We start from the raw sequence: 19,682 nt of genomic DNA, 5'->3' as shown, positions 1-19,682 counted from the left end.
TCTTTAAAAATCTTTTTAACATTTTTCCATCTACATGTAGAATATAACTTAGCATAAAAACGGTACGGGTTTTAAGTAATGTAGCATTTTGACATCCTCATAATGAAATTAAATCCAGAAGGAGGTTTCTCTCCATGATCTCTTGAAATGGTCCTTGATCATCCACAGTATTTCCCATCAACACAAAGGTGTTACCAAGGGCAGGAAACTCCAGCATTATTAAAGTTTCATAAAGCAAAGTCAATTTTAAGAATATAATGTCCCCAAACTGATAAAGGTCTTGACAGAAAATTTCAAGGGAAGCATAAATTATTTTTTGTTTGTCAGAGGGCAAAAATATTTAGGTTGAGTTAATGAATGGTAGAGTTTTTGAGTGGAGAGTGTCCTTAAAATATTATGTAGATCTGTACTGTCAACAGATGCTAGCCACATGGCATTATTTATATTTAAACAAATTTAAAAATAAGATTAAAAATTCAGTTCCTCAGTTGCATTTGCCATATTTCAAAGATGTTTATTAGCTCCATGTAGCTATTGAATACTGCATTGCATGGTACAGATATAGAATATTTTCATTATCACCAAAAATTCTATTGAGCAATACTAAAATTATACCCAGATATTCACAGAGGAGGCAACCAAGTCTCAAGGAAATAATATAACTTCCCCAAGATCACACAGCTGTGTTTTTAAAGAAAAAGAAAACGACACAAAGGAAATAGTAACAGAGGCATTAACGAAACCCAGTAAGTTTGTGGGGCAGTCAAAGTAGGGTTTAAAAGTGCATACTTAGCTGTTAGCAGGGTTGAAGCTCTTGATGGTTGGTAAGATCTACCTGCCTGAATTTGGACATTAGCATTTTATGCAATGAATTGAAAGCAAAAAATCCTTTCAGTGAATGGCTGCCAGCTCCATAGTTTTAGCCACTGCCGTGCTTCCAGGTTATGTTTATCATTTTCATGTACAGGGCACCACTGTGAGATGTGATGGTTTATCTGACCCCAGAGAAATCAAGAAATCTTGTGGGGGTTATGGCTATATTTGAAAAGGTTGATTTTTAAATGCATCATGCAGACTGGCCGTGTTGTAAAAGGGATTCCTGCCATCAAATAATCAAAATGTAAACTCTCTTCTTACCTTGCAAAAGTCAAAGATAGTCCCTGCATCTTTATTATTTCGTTGAAATCCAAATATTATTTTTCCATTCTCTAACTTGTTTTCCTCACAGTGTGATCAACTATTGCCAAGGAAGGAAAGGTTAGATTTATCAGTCAAAGTTTGCTAAAGGCCCCCTAGGTAACTGAACCCTCAGGAGAAACAATTGTCATGTATTCTTTTTCTGTTGTTTCAGTATCTTCGTAGAGTCATTTCAATATGTTTGGTTCTGTAGCAGAGGTTCTGTGAAGTGCTTATCTTCCTCTGAGGTCCAGAAAGCCTGCGAGTCTGTGGGTAAAGATGGGTAAGGAGAGAGAGGGAAGGAGGCTAGATAGAGGCTCAGTGCTGAGATAAGGACAGTGTTCTAAAGCCTCCTGGGGGTGAGGCTGGGGTGCACAAACACCCACGACTAATCTAGACAGAAACTGAATAATCAAGGGGACGACCAGTGTGAAGTCATGTGGTCACCTCTCCCTCTAGAAATAAACATTGCCCTCAGTAAGTCTCCCCCCTGCCCCAGAAGAGCATTAGGAAGGTCTGGAGAGGGGGATTATTGGCAGAAATGGGAAAAGCAGGTTGAAGGGATTAGCCTGGAGCAGAGAGACCAAGAAACCCAAGCCAGTAGATGGAAGGCAGACTTTTCCTGGAAGTCTCCAAGCCCAAGTCAAGTTCTGGGACCACCAAGTACAAGTCAAAGAGTGCTCATTTAACCCCTTTGGGCCCCCACGGGAGTGGAGGAAGACTGGACAGAGAGGGAGAAGGGGCCATTGAAGGTACAGTATTTACTATGGGATTTAACTCCTCAAAGGCCTCCCAGTAGCTTCAGATCTGCTCAAGAATCCTTCATGTCCTGCTGGTTTGCAGCGAGTGGCTCACAGCTTCAAGGCCTCCTCTGCCAGATGGAGAACTATTTCAAACATCCTGCCTCTATTTTGTACTCTAGCAATGCAGACCGGAAACCTGACCCCATTTTCAGGTTCTAAAGAGAAATTCTAAGTACCTGAAAGACTGAGGAACATGGTGGCTTTTATTTAAGATGTGGAGATACAGAGCACATACCTGGACTTGGGCCTGCAGCAGCACCGGATTGCACCAAGAGTTCCCTTTATTTTCTCTCGCATCTCTGTTCCTCCTTTTTTCTCTGCTGGATTAGCCATGGGGACTCCAAGTTCTTCATTGTGTGGTCCTGGTACCAAGATTCTCCTGGGAATTATAAAGCTATTCACCTGCTACATCGAGCACTTCTTATTTTTTCCCCAGCAACGTAAGTCATCCTTAAGAGGGGTCAGGGTGCTAGCTCTTAAATATATTTTAGTCATCCTTTTGTACATTAAATTCTCTTTCTTGGAGACTGCTCCTGACATGGTGTTCACCGTGCTCTCAGCTGGCCTCCTGAAGTTCTGCCCTGCCTACCCCATCAGGTACAGTTCAGGAGCTGCCTACCTCAGGGTGATAGGTTATCTTCTAGTTGCTTTATTCCTTTCCCTTTTACATTTAGAGAGTATAATTGGAATACATAAACTTCTCTGTGACCACAGCTTTATTTGCAACCCACAGGTTTTGTTATGGCATGTTTTCATTATCATTCAATTAATAAAATTCTAATTCCCATTGCAACTTTATCTTTAACCTACATAATGATCAGAAGTATGTCTTTAATATCCAACTATTTGCTAAAATATTGGTTATATAGTTTTAAATTTCTTGCTTATTCGGAGTCTTGTTTTATAACCAGAATACAGTCAATTTTATAAATGTGCCACGTGCACCTAAAAATTTCTGCGGGATATATATATTCCATCATTGTTGGTACAGTGTTTTATATAAATTTAGGCCAAAGTTTTTAATGATGGTATTCAGATCTTCTATAATCTGCTGATTTATTGTTGTGGTTCTATGTTACTGATCTAGGTAATTCAGATTTTTCTATTTCTACTTAGATTTTTGGAATTTCCCTTCATATATTGCATTGAAGTTTAGATTTATAATATATTCCTTGTAAAGTAACAGTGGGTTTTATTATCCTGCATTATCGCCAGTGATACTTTTTGCTTTCAAATCTATGTTAACATTAAAAAATCTTCTTCAATTTTGCTTATTGTTGTTATGACATAATTGTTGAATCCTTTCATTTTGAATCTGACTCTTGTCTCTTGTAGGTGGCACAGAATTAGGTTTTTTGTTTGTTTCAATAATCCTTGTCATTTGAGTATTTACAGTTAATGTATTTTCTTACAGACCGTTTACTCCTTGTTTACTATTTGTCCCACCTTGTTATGTTCCTTTTGCTCTTCTTTCTTCCTTTGAGATTTCTTCAAATTCCGTTTTGCCTTGTATTAGCTTGTTATTTTTATATAAGTAGCAGTTACACATGTACCATGACTTATTAGCTCTTTTACTGCTTCTCAGGCAATGCTGAGATCTTAAATTTCTTTTACTATATTTTCCTCTTCCATTTGTTTTAATGCATTCTAATTTTTGATATATTTTATTACCCTTTTGTGTTGTTAGATTTTATTTAGGTTTATCCACTTATTTATCCTTTCTGTTATACATAATTCTTTATAAAGTCCTTATTTTCATCTGTGATAATCTTCCTTCTGCCTGCAGGTCTCCCTTTATAATTTAATTCAGTCAGTTCTGATGAGAAAATATTTTCTAAATTTTGTTTGTCTGCAAATTTCCTTATTGCATCTCTCCTTCCAAACAACAATTTCTCTGCCTCTAGAATTCCCAATGGGCAGCTCTTTTCTTTAGCTCTTAAAAATGTTATTCCATTATTTTCTAGTATCCATTCAGTTTCGCTGAGAAGTAAACTGTAATCTTAATCCTATTGTTCCTTTGAAAGTAATCTCTCTCTTTTTCGTCGGGCTGCTTTTAAGATGTCATGTTTTTCTTTGCTGTTCATGAATTGTACTGTGGTGATCTTAGGTGTGGTTTTCTTTGTATTTGTTCTTGTTGCTTTTTTTTTTAGTGCTTGTTGAATTTAAGGCTCCATAGATTCCTTTTAGTTTTAGAGAACTCTCAGCTGTTAATATTTCTGAAATATTGTTTTCATCCCAATCTCTCTCTCCTTTTTTCTTTGGACTCCAGTTTACACATATGATAAAAATGTTTACTGTGGCCCATATGTCTCAAATGCGCGTATGTGTACTTTTTATTCTTTTCGTTTCCCGTGCTTTAGTCTTTATATTGTTACTACTCTCTATCTTCCAGTTCACTTACCTCTCTTTACCTGTGTCCAATCCACTACCGAGTTTTAAATTTCGTATAATTTTTAACTCTATCAGTTCAACTTCAATCAGTTTCTAGTTTCTAGTTGTCAAGTTAAATTCTTCACCTTGTCATCTATTTTCTTGAACTTGATAATATTTACCAAAATATGTATGAAATTTAATGTTTAGGTCATCTATGATTCTGATTCTGTTTTGTTTTTTATTCAAATTCTCCTTTTCTTGGTAGTCTTGGTGGTTCTTCAGTGAATACCAGACTTGGGATATGACAAGTTGTAGAGAATCTGAATGACATTACAGTTGCCCTTTGGACAACCTGGGTTTGACCTGCACAGATCCACTTATACATGGATTTTTTTTTCAATAAGTAATACAGTACTACATGAGCTGTGGTTGGTTGAATCCTCAGATTCAGAACCACAGATAAGAAGGGCCGACCATAAAGTTGTATGTGGATTTTTGACTGCACAGGGAATCAGCGGCTCTAAATACTACATTGTTCCAGGGTCAACTGTATTTTCTTGAGGAGAGAATTTCCTATTCTTAGGTAGGGGAAGATCACCTCAGTCACCTGGACCAACTTCATACTCATTTTCCTTCTTTATAAGGTTCAATGTAGATGTTGCATCAACCTTCCTAACACACAGACACACAGACAGACAGACACACACACACACACACACACACGTATGTAGAGACTTCCAGTGTCCTAATTCGTATCATTAGTTTTCCATTGGGCCACAAATCTTTCATAGGTTCTGAACCCCAATTTTGTCTCTTCAGCATTATGAGCCAACTAAGTCTTTGCTTTGACTTCAGTTAGCTTTTGTTTGACTTCTTAGCATCTTGTCTTGTCTACCTTTTATACATGGAAAATACTGCAAGGGAACACTGTTGCTGAATGCAGCTCCGTTCTCTGAATCTTTACTCTCTCTGTGATTTTGGTCCTTAAAATTCTAGCTGCCTTGTTATTTCTCAATTCCAACTCTGGTTTCCTTAGTCCTATGACATTGTCCTACGTTCTACTGGCTTTTCTACCTCTTAGGAGCCACGTTTGGTTTCTCAGACTTTTGCTCTTCATCAGTAGTTTCTAAATGACTGGGCTAGAAACGCATGTGCAGAATATTGTTCTCACTTCAGTGAGTTTCTTTCTCTATTTTACTTTTCTAGGTCATGGCTACCTCAGTAGCTTTCTAACGCTCACAGTCAAATGTTGCTTATGATTTATCTGGCCTTTCTAGTATGTTTTCCTAAGGTAAACTGATATAGTTGGAAACAGAAGTTTGTACCCACCATTTAAAAAATTCTGTTTTGTCTTTCTATGAATTCTCTTTTTGTCCCATCTTCTGTCACTTTTTCCTACCCAAAATTCCCATTCTCACAGATAGATTATTTGAAGATTAAAAATTATTATTAAGCTAATACGTTAATTTTGAGAGGAATTAATTTTGCTTTGAACAAGAACACAGATTGGTGAGTGGAATATGGAAGATTCCTTAAGACCTTTTTCATCTCTAAGAGTAGTATCCAACCATCAGTACCATCATAAGTTTGTCAACTATGGAAGAAAGCAGTCTTTATAAAATCAGCATTTTTTTTCTTTTTTTATTTTTTTGGGTGTCACCAGGACTTGCCTTAGACCACAACTCCTGGCAACACCAAATATAAATGAACCCTGTTACCCATGGGCGTTTACTTGGCTCTGCCACCCTAAGATTGGCCTCCTGGCTCCTTAACCCCAGGGGACTCTAAGCCCTGGGCCACATTCTTGAACCCAAGCCCTGCTCCTCTGTCAGTGGGCAGAATAGTCCTGATACCCCCTGGACCAGGGACTGGGCACATGGCCCACATCTGCCACCACACGGGTCAGGGCGAGAGGGAAGAGGGACCTTGACATTCTCTTCTGGTTTCCCTCTAGGGCTTGGAGTCAGATCCAGGCAAAGACCCCTCCCTTCCGTGTGGAGCTCCTGGCCCCTCATTTGCAGCGCCCAAAACCTGCCTCTGGGGAACCCCTCATTTTGCTCCTTTCTTTGGCTGAGGGTGCTCAGGAAGGAAGCACTGCTGAGACCCAGAATCCCAGGCCAGAAGATGCCCAACGAAGTAGGCTAGGCCAGCCCCAGGACATGATACCGGAACTCCCTCCTAAACAAGACTGAACTCATCACACAGATGGGGAAACTGAGGTCGAAGAGGGCAACGGCTTACTGGCGGAGCCTGGAGCAGAGTCTCTAATGGACACATTCCATGTTACCACCAAAACATGGGATTTCTAGAGTGCAGCTCAGCCCGTGCTGACCCCCCCTCTTAGCCTGGCCACCAAGGTCTCGCCTCCATAATCCCATCCCACGACACCCCCTTCCTGTGTCCCGCACAACAGCCGGATTAGACCCCTTGCCCTCAGGCTGTCGTTCACAGGGCTCCTTCTCTCCGAAGCTCCTTCTCCCACCTCTGCCTGCCCAAGTTCAACCAGCCTCTTTAGGGTCCGGCTCAATGCCAGCTCCTTCGTGAGCCACCCAGAGCCCTCATGCTCCTCTAACCTTCCGAGGTGCTTTGCCTCCACCCGCACACCCCGCACTCTGTTGTCCACGTGAGCTGTGGTTACGGTGTGTGAGCTTCCTGAAGCCGCAGACCACCTCCCCTCTGGGCCCCAGCACCTGGCGCAGTACCCAGCACTCAGTAGGTGCTCAGTAAAATCTCCTCCTCATCTGATGCCCTGCCGTGTCCTACCGATAACTGACAATAATGCCTATTGTTTACCGAGCATATACCATAAGCCCGGCTCTGGTACTGTCTCCCATCCTCATGTGATGGACCCAGGTCACAGAGGTTGTGTGACTTTCCTGAGGTCACAGCTCTGGAACTGGAACCCCACTGGTTCTTGTGCCTAAATGAGTCTCCTTTCCTTCCCACTCACCTCTTCTAGGTCAGACCACCATCATTTCCTCACCCTGTCCTGTCACTAAAGACTTCCCATGACTCCTTGTGGCCCACTAGACAAAATCTAAACCCCTGAGCATGGCATCGAAACTCTGTGACATCTGGCTTCTTCCCTCTTTGCAGCCTCTCCTCTAGTCTCTGAGCATCACCTCAGTTTCCAGCCTACTGTACCTTGATTTACTTGTAGGCTCTGCACATGCTTTGCCCTCTGCCTAGAACACCCTTCCCCTACTTTTCCTCCTGTGAACTCCTACACATCTCTCAACATCCAAGATCAAGGGTTACCTTCCATTCTAGTCAGATGAGACAAGCAGCAAACGAATTGGACACAAAATTGAGAGCTCTACGAGGGAAGGACCTGTGTCATCATAGTATCCCCAATGCTTAACCCATAATCAGTGCTCAGTCAACATTTGTTGAATGAATAAATGAATACTCTCTATATTCTTGTTGACTAAACGGAGAAATGGCAAAAGAATACAAGGCCACAGTATGCAGGGCTGGAGGTGGAAGGGAAGAGACTGAGGCCAGGAAGGCCAAGGACGTGGTGGAGTAGAGTGACAAGTACTTCAGGGGCTGCTCTGCAGCAGAGCCACGCTCTTGGCAGAGGGAGTGTTTGTGAGAGACAGAGGAAGGAAAGTGATGGTGTGAGGGAGGCTCTGAAAGTATGTGTGTGTGTGCACGCACACGCGCATGTGAGAAGGCGGTGGGGATGTATGCGGGGGAGTGTGCGTGTGTGAGTGTGCTGCATTTGTGAATCAGTCTGTGAGAGCGGTGCTGAGGAAGTATGTGAAGGAGCGCGTGTACGTGGCTTGTGGGTCTGTGGCGGAGAGCCCGTGCGTTCTATTTGTGCATGGGGGTCTGCGTGAGAAGGCGAGGGTGTGGGCCACGAAGGCTGTGCTGGAGGTTGTGCATGTCTGCGGGGCGAGGGGGTGGGGACAGTGATTGAGAAAGACAACAAGGAGGGGACACCTGAGGGGGGTGTGAGGGAGAAACCATAAGTGTGCGGGCGTGGAGGGTGTCGTGAGCACGTGCAGGAGGAGACGGTGTGACCGTGAGTGTGCACGACGTGGAGGGTAAGGTAGGATGTCAGGGCGCTGCTGAGGGTGTGGCTGCATGGCCTCGGCCACGGGCCGGGAGCCAGAGGTGGGGGCTGGCCCTGGGCCCAGGGTGGGGGGCTCTGACCAAGCAGAAGGTTCCTCAGAGTTCTCCCTGGAGCCACGGGCGCCAGATCACCACGTCCCCAGGTAGAGAGGTCGAGCAGGAGGCCCAGATGTGTGTGTGCGCCTCACATTTTGTCCACAGCAAAACCTCTGGGCATTTATTTGTCTTTGTCTGTGTCCGGGTGTGCACGCCTGTGCTTGTGTGCGTGCTGCCGGCTGTGTGTCTGTGCCTGTCTTTGTCTCTGTATGTATCTGGGCCTTTGTCTCAGTGTGTGTGGCGGTTGGTCTAGGCTTGCCCACAAGACTGTGTCTGGGGTTGTGTGTGTCTATGTGTATCTGTGCCTGTGGGGCACCGGGCGTCCTTGATCTGTGCATGTCTAGGTAGGGCTGCGAGCATCCCCCTGGACCGCCTGTTTGTATCTCTGTCTGTGTGGCCTTAGTGTGAGTGGGAGAACGTTGTGCTTTGGAGACTGTGGATCTAGGTCTCGGTGTATCTTTACACACTGTATCTCGGTGTGTGCTTGTGCATCTGCATGTGAGAGTCTGCCATGCGTTGTAGCATGGAAATGCTTATGTGTGTCTGTGGAAGGTGCGTTTGTGAGACCAAGGATCTCCGTGTGTCTCTGCCTGTGTGTATGTGTGTGTTGGGTGTGAGGGGTTTGTCACAGACTGGTGAGCAAGTTAATCTCAGACTCCGTGACACGTGGAATAAAATCACGCTCCCGTAATGGAAGAGAACCAACTCTTCACCCTGTGCCCTGGGGGAGCCAGTGGGGGCCAGGGCCAGGCTTAGGCCCCTATGCAGGGCCCCCTGTGGCCTCAGCACCCTACCCCCACCTCTCCTCTGCCACACCAGGCTCATTCTGCCTCCAGAGTGCCCCGGTGCCCACTGCTGGCTGGGCTAGGCTCCAGGACATGTGACGGAGCCTTAGAGGCCTGTCCTGGGCCCCCCAGCCCCACCCACTGCTGAGGAGGGCCCTGCCCCAGATGGGAGGGCAGGTGCAGGAAGGAATCTTTGGGCCCCTCCTCCTCCCGGAGGGGAGAGATGAGCTGCAGGCCCGACCTGGATCTTCCATCTCTCAGCAACAAGATTCCTGGTGAGCAGGCTGCGAGGCTTGGCAGGGCGCCTGCCGGAGACCCGCCCTCACCCGCCAGGACGCCTGGGTCCCCAGGGCCGGGCAGCAGCGGGTTCCCTGGGGAGCTAGGAGGGCCCCAGAACTTCAGGCTACAGCTGCCCGGGACTATGGGAAAGCCAGACCCTTCCAGGCTCCCACCCCCAACCACAGACGGCTCCTCAGGCCCCCAGGCAAACCTCCACCCTTCTTCTGGCCTCTCCCCAGCCTCGGCCTTTGCTTCAGAAAACAGACCAGCCACCCAGCACCACCCATCCCTACCTGAGCCTCAGCGCACACCCAGCCTGAGTTCAAGACCTCACCTCTGGGTTTGAGGGCTCTCAAGGCCAGGACTGTGCTGCTTATCTCAGAATGGGGCTTCTGAGGACAGGGCCATGTGTCCTGCAGCTGTGAAATCCCTCTTGGTCTTAGCACTCCTTCCTGACTGAGCAGTCAGGCATCAGGAGAGGATTTCAAACCCAAGGCTGGGGACACTGAGGCAGTGAAGCTCTCTGCCCTGCCTACTGTTATGAATCAGAGGCCAAATCCAGTAGTCTAGACACACAAGTTCTTAATTCTGTCCAGCGGCAGTGGCTGCAACTTGTTCTTCCCCATAGGGGGTGCAATTTCGGGTGGGGGGAGGCATCAGTTGGAGGGAGAGGGGAATGGGCAGGTGGACCCCCCTCAACCCTCAGACTTGGATGAGCAGCCGGAGAGCAGGTTTGGTAAGAGATTAAGGTCGAGGAGAAGAGAACCCAGACGCTCCAAGATTTATGACCTCATTCTTCTCCCTTAATTCCCCTCCAAGCCCCCCAGCCCTAGCCTGGTCGCTCCAGGGTCATGCTGTGGCCCCAGGCCAATGTCAAGGCCTTAACCCATCCATCAGCTGTTGCCAGGGAGTTTCCACCCCAATGGGTCCCAAAGGGAGGAGATCAACTGACACTAGGGGCCCAGACTGACGGGGAAGGGGCATGGCCCTAAAGAGGTGGCCAACAGCCCCCTGCCCCCTCCCAGGATGTAGGGGCTCACAACCTCCAGGGCAGAAGCTAGGCTGGTGGGTGGGGTCCAGGAGGAGGTGACCTCCAGCTCTGGCACCACTCCCAGCCCCGCCCTTCCAACAGGCCAGGAGACCTGGGATCCCACGGGGCCCTACAGCTTACAGGGTGTGTGGCCTTGGGCCCTTGCTGCTCCTCTCCAGGCCTCAGCCTCCCCACCACACAATGCAGGAAGTGGTCTGGATACCCCAGGTATCCCCCCTTCAGCTCCGCTCCCTCAGTACTAAGCCCTGCCCTCTCTCCAGTCCAGGGGTGTCACCTAGAATCTGGGCCAGATGGGGTGAGGCTTTGGCAGTTAACTGGAGGAGCCCCTGAAGCCACCCAAGTCAGAGCTGAAGCATGTATGGTGCTCACTCCTCCACCGCACATCCATTTTCCAGAAGAGTGAAACCGAGGCCCTGAGAGAAGGTCGGGGTCTGCGCCAAGACCTGAGTGTTACTGGTGGGATGGTTAAGAGCACGGGCTCTGGGGACAGAAAGACTTAAGATTAAAATGTCAGCTGCAACAGAAACTTGTTACGTGAAGTCCCTTGCCTTCTCAGCCTCAGATTCCTCATCCATAAAATGGGCAATAGTGCCTCCCTCCTACGACTGCTGAGTTGAAATAAGAAAACGCATGTAAAGGGCTCAGCCAGTGTAGCAAACGCTTGGACAATGGTAACTATCATGACTGTGGGTAGTATTAACACAAAGCCAAGTGGCCGGGGGAAAGGGTAGGTGGGGCCCCGACCTGGCTTATCCTCCAGACCAGGAGGGCCAGCCGAATTCCTCAAAGCCCCCCAGCTGTCTCCCCTCTTCGTTAAAGGCCTCTCATTAGTGAGCCTGGGCACCTGCCCCCCCACATGTAATAAGCCTCATTAGTATCTTAGCCCCAAGCTCTGAGCCCAGAGTCTGTGCATGTGCACACGCGTGAGGGTTGGGGGCTGCGACAGGCCACCAGCCAGGAGACAGCATCCCCGCCAACCACACCCCCTGCCTGTCATCAGCAGGGCCCGTCACCACCCAGCTTGTCACCTGCCTGCCTCGCACCCGCATCACCTGTCACCCACCCAGCTCGTCACCCACCCAGCCCATCACCTGCACCACCTGTCACCCACCCAGCTTGTCACCCACCCAGCCCATCACCTGCACCACCTGTCACCCACCCAGCCTGTCACCGGAGCTGCCTGACAGGCCTCTGGGTGAGGGACAGGAGATGAGGAGGAGAAGACCACAGGGGTGTGGAGCTGGGGGCCCCAGAGACCCTGTAAGACCCCCACTTCAGCTCAGCATCCTGCAGCATCGCCATGGCAACGTCTCAGCCGCAACCACTTTCCCAAACATCCCCCCCGCCCTCCAGGCCCTGCTCTTAGCTGAGCTGAGGCTGAGAAGAGCCTTGACTGACAGCAGAATGGGACAGGAAGGAGCTGCTCATCAGCTGGCTGGCCTTGGCCATCCCTGCCCTCTCTGGACTTGGTTACTCCATCTGCAAAATGGAGGGGCTGGAACTGGGGAGGCCCCTGTACAGCGGGTCATCCCTTCCCAGCCTGGATTTGCTGAGCCAGTGGCCAGTTAACCTGTGAAGGCTGGTGGGGGCGGGGTACAAAAGGACAGGGGGTTCTGGGTTCTTCCACACTCCTTTGCCCTGGCCCAGCTCACACAGGCTGGGCCTCTGGCCCAAACTCACATAGCAAAAGAGGAGGAGCAGGCTGGAAGGCAGAGGGGCTCTGCCACAGGACTGCCAGCTGGAGATGATGCCACAGTGGGTGACCCAAGGCTGAGTGGGCCCCCACCTCCAAGCTGCATTATTTATAAAACCCAGAGCTCCTAGCTGAGCAACAGCTGCGGTGCCGCCCCTCCAGGGGGCACAGGCAGCGGTGGAAGGGTGGTGCCTCCCCGGGGGAGCCCCCTGGGGTCCCGGGCTCCCTCCACAGCTGGCTGGGGCAGGGGCTGAGGTGGGAAAGGGGCGGCTGCGCCATCCTTCCCCTCCCAGCCCCCTCTCCTCTCCTCTCCTCCATGCAGGCAGGCGGCGATAGGATTACTTCTGCATGACTGCCCGCTCCACAAGGTTCCAGAGACCCTCCTGCCTGCAGCAATCTTTAAAATTCCTGTAGCCCGGCCTCTCTCCCTTTCTCCCCACAGTGAATGCTCCAGCTTCTACCGCAGCGTGCCCGCGGCCGCCACCACCACCGGCGAGCTGGCCGGGGCCCCAGGTCCCCGGAGCCACAGGCAAAGGTAGACCCATCCTCGGGGTGTCCCTCGGAACCCTCTGAGGCCCAGGCCCTGGCCCATCCCCTCCGGCCCCTGGTGCCCGTCCAGCCCCACAGGGCAAGGCTCAAGCTGGGGTCGGGCCTGCCAGCTGCGCCAAGGAGGACCGACACATACGTGCAAACACACCTGGTGGGTCCTGGCGTGCCTGGCCACATCCTCTGCTGCCAAAACCTGGATGTCCCCACCTCTGCTCTAACCGCCCCCTCCCTAACCTCACTAATCCTTGCTACCCCTGGGGTGGGCAGACACCTGGGCCAGGCCAGCGCCTGTGGCTCCCCAGGGCACAAGAAGCAGGCAAGAGATCGATCCACTGAATTTTTTAAGGCTCTAATGGAGCCTGCCTCCCCAGACTTGGGGCCTGGGACACAGGCGATCTCTCAGGGACCCCTCCCTCAGCATTGCAGTTGCTTCCTCTTTCAGCTCTAGGGGGTCGGGGCACCTTTCTAGGAGCCTTTCCCCCAACAAGAGAAGAGGCACGAGGGGCCCCTGGGAAAGAGATGGGATTGGGGGGCTGTGAGCAATACCCAGAGGCCCCCCCCAGTCTCCCCAGCCCTAATGCAGGCAGAAGCAGCTCAGCCTCTAAATCACTCCCCTCACGCTGCCCTCTGAGGCGGATTCTGTGCATCTGTAATTAGGGGGTGGAACAGATGGTGGAGATTCCATTTAAAATCATGCATCTAGTAAAGTAACCTTCACTGTTGGAACTGACTCCCAGGGAGACCAAGCCCCAAGCCCGGATCTGGGGGTGGGGTGGGGTGGGAGGGGAAGCATATCAAGCCAGCACCTTCTCCATCTTTTTTTCCTGAAGCTCCAGACCCAATGTCCCCCTCAGGTGAGCCCAAGAAGAGGGGGATTTGGCAAGCACCTGAGAATGTGCAGGCTGGGGGTAAATCCCTCTGCCCAGACCCCCCCACCCCCACCCATACACGACAGAGTCAGGGCATGGCTGGGTACTCAGAGTTCTTGGCTGACACACCAGGATGACCAGGTGCCAAGAGCCCCCAAAGAGGCCCCAAACCCCCAAAGCCCAGGCCAAGGTGCCCAGAGCACAGGGTCTTGGGTGGGGCAGCTTTGAACCAGATGTACAGCCTCACTGTCCAGGAATGAAAGGCCTGGGGCAATGAGGGGGCGTGGAGATGCCTCCCCAGGCGGAGGAGGCTCTGGGAAGTGGGGGAGGACCAGGCAGCCGAGAATGAGAGAGAGCACGGAAGAGTGGGCCAGTGTGTCTGCAAGGCTGAGGCTATCTGGGGGGAGTTTGGGGGAGGGAGGCTGGGGAGGACAAGGTGGGGTGGGGGAGCGGTGATGGAGAGCGCTGAGGAGGGAGGCTGTGCTGGAACGTGTGATGGTGGGAGTGCGGCTGCAGTGTGAGGTGTGGGCGCAGGGCGGAGCTGCTCTGAGGGGTGACTGGGCTGGGGCCTTGTGTGTCTGTGTATGAGTGCGGGACTGGTGTTTGGAGAGGGGTGGGGGCTGTCCCTGGGCCCTTGGATGGCTGAGGAAAGTACTGGAGCTGCAGCTTGCTGGGGAACACACAGAGGACTGCTTGTTTGCGGAGGTGCTGGGATCTGGGGGGGGGGGTGTGTGCGTGTGCGGGATGCACATGCACGTGCACGGCCTGGAAGGTACGAGAAGCTGAGGGGACATTACTGTTCAAAGATGCACCGTGTCTGTGTGTTTGAGGTAAATGGTGTGGCTACAGGGGTGTCCTCCTCTGCGTGGGTGTTGAGGCGGTGTGTGTACGTGTATGTTGCGGGGAGAGTTTGGAAAGGTGTAGGGGGCTGTATCGGTGTGTCTGGGGACGTGATGAGCTGCAGCGGAGGGAAACGCTGGGGCCGTCGGGAGAGTCTGTGGGTGTCTGGTTAGGTGCTGGGACTCTGAGAACCTGGGTGTGTGGAAGGTATTAGGGCTACAGTAGGGTCCTGGGTGTATCTGGGGAGGTGCTGGGACTGGAGGAAGAGTTGATCTGTTTCAGGATGTGGTAGAAGCCTTGTGTGTGTGTTGGGGTGTCTGGGGGTATATTGGGGGTCATAAACATCTGGGTTTTGGTTAAGTACTAGGGCTGTAATATGTGTTTGGGTGGGTAGGCATGTGGTGGTTGTGTGTTTGGGGGCGTGCTGGGGCTGTGTGTTTAGGGGTGCTGGAGCTGTGAGTGGGGAAGTGGTTGTGTATTTAGGAGGTACAAGGGGCTGGAGTTGGGCCCCTGTGCCCAGACAGGTGATGGGGCTGCGGGGTGAGGGCGGGTGCCCCTCTGAGGAGGTGAAGGGCAGAGTCCTGGCCTTTGCTCGGGCCCACCTGGGGGCTGCCCGCTAGAGCCCCTCTGCCGGTGGTGCCCGCCCACCCCCAGACCCCACGTCCGGGTGTCGAGACAGGCAGTCCATCTGTCTCTTCCTGTGCCCAGGCCGAAGGAGCAGTGCCGCCTCCTCGCTCCCTGGGGGGGCGGCAGCAGATCCCAGCCCACCCATCTGCCTTCAGATGGTCGAGGCAGGAGCCTCCACAAAGCTGCCTGGGGGGCATCCCTGTGTTTGAAGAGGCACGGGCTGGGGGGTGGGGGGAACTGCACAGCAAACAGTCCTCGTGGAGGCTCCTTTGAAAACCACTGACGCCAGGAGAGACCAAGAGGGAGGACAGGGGCGGGTTTGTCTGTCCTCGTACGTCGTGTGGGTCAGCGCCCAACTGTGTGCCTTGGAGCCCCTTCGCATGTGTTCATGCCGGTGGCCTCTGTTCACGCAGCATCCTTGCCTTGGAAAACAGCCCTCCAACCCAGGCTACGAGCTCACAGCCTCACACAGCTACCCCCTCATCCATGCACCCTGCCTACACTACACTCATACGCAAACATCTCCCACACCTTCACATCTGCAGAACACTGCACCCTGGTACACATGCCCCTCAGCCCCAGAGTCCCAGTCCTTCACATGTGTACGCCCATGACACACACCCGCACACTGCAAAGCCAGGTACAGCCACATGCACCTGTCACATATGCATGCCTCCACACAGACATACCCGACAAGTAGCTGTCACACCCACACCCACACACTCCACACACCTTGGGGAGTGGATCTTCCTGTCACACCCATATCCCACCTCATATGCACTCAGTCTCTCTCATACACATTGTAACAGACACTCATCATCCCTTATACCTGTACATACGTGCACATGTTTGTACACGTGCATACCCACTCTCACCAGCTCTCAGCTCTTTCACACCAGCCAGTTTCTCTGTGTCCAGGCCAGGCCCTGCAGGAAGGCTGCCACCGGCTGAAAGTGTCTCCTGCCTCCCTGCCCTGCCAGCTAGGTCAGAGTGGGGGGCATACCCCCCCACCATGGCTCCCTGGGAACCCTGATCTTCTCCTCCAGAGAGAAAGAGTCCTCTCTCTGCTCTGGGGTGTCTGCCACTGTTGTGTGAGAGTGTGACTGTGTATGTGTGTGTATCAACATGTTCTGAGAAGCCACGATGAGGCCTGTGTGTCACTGCCTGTATGGGTAAGAAAGCATAGGGACAGGTTCACCGGTTATGTTTGTGAGATTCAAGATGAGTGTGAGAGCAGAGACATGTATGCCACAAAATGTGTATTTGTGAGTGTGTGTGAGGCCAGGCCCCTGTGGACAGGCATGAGTATGGGGGGGTGCACTTACACAAGGAGACACACAGTGAGTGTGAGTGGGGAGTGAGTGGGAAGTATTCTGGGATATTTTCTGAGACAAGGGGTATGTACATTTGTGAGTAGGGGTCAGGGCTAGGAGAGGCACCCTCCGCAACTCCCTCCCCCTACAAAGAGATCAGGGGAAAGGGGTCTCTGGGATCTGGGGGAGTGTGTGTGTGTGTGTGTGTGTGTGTGTCTTCCTCTCTCTCTTTCTCCCTGACCTCTTTAGCAGCTGGAAACTGAGCCGGGGGTGGAAGGAATGGAGACTTGGCTGGCCTGGGGGTTTGGGGAGGGAAGCAGGAGAAAACACCTTCCAGATTCTCATCAAATCCTTGTTTGTGGTTTGTAGCCTTCAGTCTCTCCTCTCTCTTTCTCTCAGTCTGGGTTTCCCCCTTTCTTTATCTCTTCCTGCCCCTCCCTCTCTACCCTGTATCTCTCCTTCTCCCATCTCAGTCACCTTGTCTCCCCCCTTGGATCTCCCTGTCTCCAAGTCTCTGTCTCTGCCTGTCTGTTACTCTCTCCCCAGGCCCTTCCATTTTTCTGACTCCTGTCTCTGCCAGCACCTCTGTATGTCCGTCTCTCCCAGTCCTGGTCCATCTGTCTCTCTCCGTCTGCCTGTGCGTGGGTGTCTCTGTCCATCTGCTCCGCCACCCATCTGTCTGGTTGTCTGTGCTAGTCCTTCTAAGGGTGCCCACTCGCTCACCAAGACACCCTCCCCCAGGTCAGCAAAGGCCTCTCCTGGCTCAGGGGGCGGGGAGGGGGTGCAGAGCTGCAGCTTCTGGAAGCTTCAGTAGCAGCTGGCTGAGCTGGGAGTTCAGGGCCAGCCAGCTGCAGAAGTGGCCCCTCCCCTGGGCTCCCAAGCCAAGGACCTCAGAGCAGAGAGAGGAGAAAGCAGGGCCTCACTGCAGCTGAGTCTGTGTGTGCGCACGTAGGGGGAGGCAGGGGGCCTCACTATGCCTTCACTTCACCGTTCCCCCCAAAGCCAGGCCCTGTAGGAGAGGAAGCTTCAGTGCCCACCTCCCTCATCCCCTCACCAATGGAAGAGATGCTGGGGATCCAGGAGGGAAGGACTGGGGGATGCCAGGCCTTGGACGAAGCCATAGCTTCCTGTCAGATGGGTGGGAGGGGGGCTCCTTCCCTCCTCCCTCCCAGGCAGTCCCTGGGGATCCCTCCAGTGCTGGTCCCAGCTCCGGACATGAGGGGCCCCATAGGCAGTTCTCACCAGCTCCCACAGGGACCATTCCTACCTCCCAGCTGCCCCAGAGCCTCTGACCCACAGGGATAAGGCGGAGGGGGGTGGATCACAAGGGTGTCTCCTCCCTCCCCAAATGGAGGTTGGCTCTGGACATCTGGAGTTCGTGGCCCTGTCTACACCCTGGCCATCCTGAGAGGCCCCAGGCAGTCCACCTACCATTGCCAGCCCGGCACCACACACACACACACACACACACTGCACCCCAGCACTTGTGGCCCACCACCGCCACTCCCTGGCCCAGCAACTCTGAGGGCTCAAGAGGAGCCCTACCGCGGAGACCTGCACCCTACACTGACTGGTGGCAGCCTCCAGCAGGGCCCCCGGCACAAAGCCAGCAGCTGGAGAAAGTACCCCCCAACACTTCCCAGGAGGCTCTGTTCCTCCCTCTCTAAGAAGAGCTCACAGTCCAAATCCCACAATAGATGGGGAAACTGAGGAAGGGATGGGATGACACAGTCAGTCATTCTTCCTGAGACCCTGGGGTGGGATCATAAATAAGGAATAGGGAATGAAAAGGACGCCGCAGGGGCAGAATCTGGCTCCTTCCTGACCTGCCGCGGGCAAAGCCCATGTTGGCTGCACAGCCCTGCACAGCCCTACCGCTGGGCCAGGGCCAGGGGCTGGCTCCCTCCCTCTAGAGCTCTCCTTGCCCCTGGCTGGGCCCCCTCCCTCTCCTCACTTCTGAGCAGCCCTCCCTACCCTCTCCCTCCCAGCTCTGGCTCTCTCATCCTCAGCTCTTGGAAGCCTGACTCACTGTTTCCCCTCCTCTCTCCCCTCCCTCCCTCTCTCCCAGCAGCGGTGCCTCCCCCTCCCCTGGGGGGGCTCTGGCCACAAGGGTGCCCGCCTGCTCCTCTCCTCAAGCTCTGGCCCCCTCCGCACCCAGGAGGCCCCCTGCAGCTGTTCCAGCTCTCTAACTACAGAGAGGTGGACGGAAAGAGCCTAGGTCCCAGGCAAGCAAGGGGAGGGGGCCCCTCTAGACTGGATTTCCTCCTGTCAAACAAGGTGGGGGGCATCCAACCGGACGACACCCCTGGTGTCTCTAACAGTCCTAATGTTCCCCGCTTTTAAAAGCCCGGTGCCTCCTGACAGAGCGCCCACAACCTGTGGGGTGCTGTACCTGCCTCAGGCTCCGCCCCCAGGTCCAAAGAAGAGGTCGGCTCTGTTCCCAGACATTTGGGGAGTGGGGAGACGCTGCCCTGGGGCAGGAGCATTAGTCAAGTGACCCCTGGAATCCCCCTGTCTCCCCGTTCTCCCTCCTCCTGTGGGAGAGCTTCCTTCTCTCTCTCTCCCACCTGTCCTCCTCCCTTTTCCCAGAGACGTTTGCTTGTCTCTCCTTCAGATACTATCCTAGCAGCAATTGATCTTGGGTGAGAGGCTCTCAGTGCCCGCTCATTTTGGGCTGTGGGGTGGGGAGTGGCACATGCCTAGGCCTTCTTGGTCCCCTGGATGCCATCTCCAGGGGCTGTGATCCTGGCTCTTCTTGACCGTTTTCTCTCTCACCCCCTCATCACTGGCTTCTGTCACCATCTTTTCCTCTTTCCACCTCAAGTTGGGCTCTCTGGGTCTCTTTCCTCCCCACCTCCCCCTGCTCTCTCCCTGGGGGTCCCATCTGCTGACATTAGCAACAATGTTACTGTTGCTCCCCCCCTTCAGTTCCCAGCTCCACCCCATCCTGGCTTCCCCCTCCCCGGCTCTGTCCCAAGAGACCCAGGGGACCCAGAGGCAGAGCTGGGCTCCATCCCATAATGGTGAGTCTGCTTGACCTCACTAATCACACCAGAAGTGCCTGGGCATCTGGTATGAAGGCATGGCACCCTGTGGTCTTGGGTGGCTGGCCTGAGGCACAGAGCTCTGTATTCCACAAACCAAAAAAAAA

At 52.2% G+C, this 19,682-nt stretch overlaps 1 protein-coding gene across 2 annotated transcripts in view; it reads right to left on the bottom strand.

Annotated features, from left to right (window-relative positions):
• Positions 1-1,384: 1,384 nt before the first annotated feature.
• The window catches only part of LOC309960021 (uncharacterized protein), a 105,673-nt gene continuing 87,375 nt past the window's right edge, over positions 1,385-19,682 (bottom strand). For both annotated transcript variants that reach the window (XR_014326112.1, XM_082836573.1), the window contains one exon: positions 1,385-2,358. Coding sequence is in view for 1 of the 2 variants with exons in the window: in XM_082836573.1 (XP_082692699.1) it covers positions 2,261-2,358 (98 nt within the window). In the remaining variant the exon portion in view is untranslated. The remainder of the gene's footprint in view (positions 2,359-19,682) is intronic.

This window comes from Leucopleurus acutus (genome assembly GCF_964270905.1).
Source record: "Leucopleurus acutus genome assembly, chromosome: 3".
NCBI classification, from domain to species: domain Eukaryota; kingdom Metazoa; phylum Chordata; class Mammalia; order Artiodactyla; family Delphinidae; genus Leucopleurus; species Leucopleurus acutus.
The sequence above is the reverse complement of the archived record's forward strand: the minus strand, read 5'-3'. Positions and strand labels throughout refer to the sequence as shown.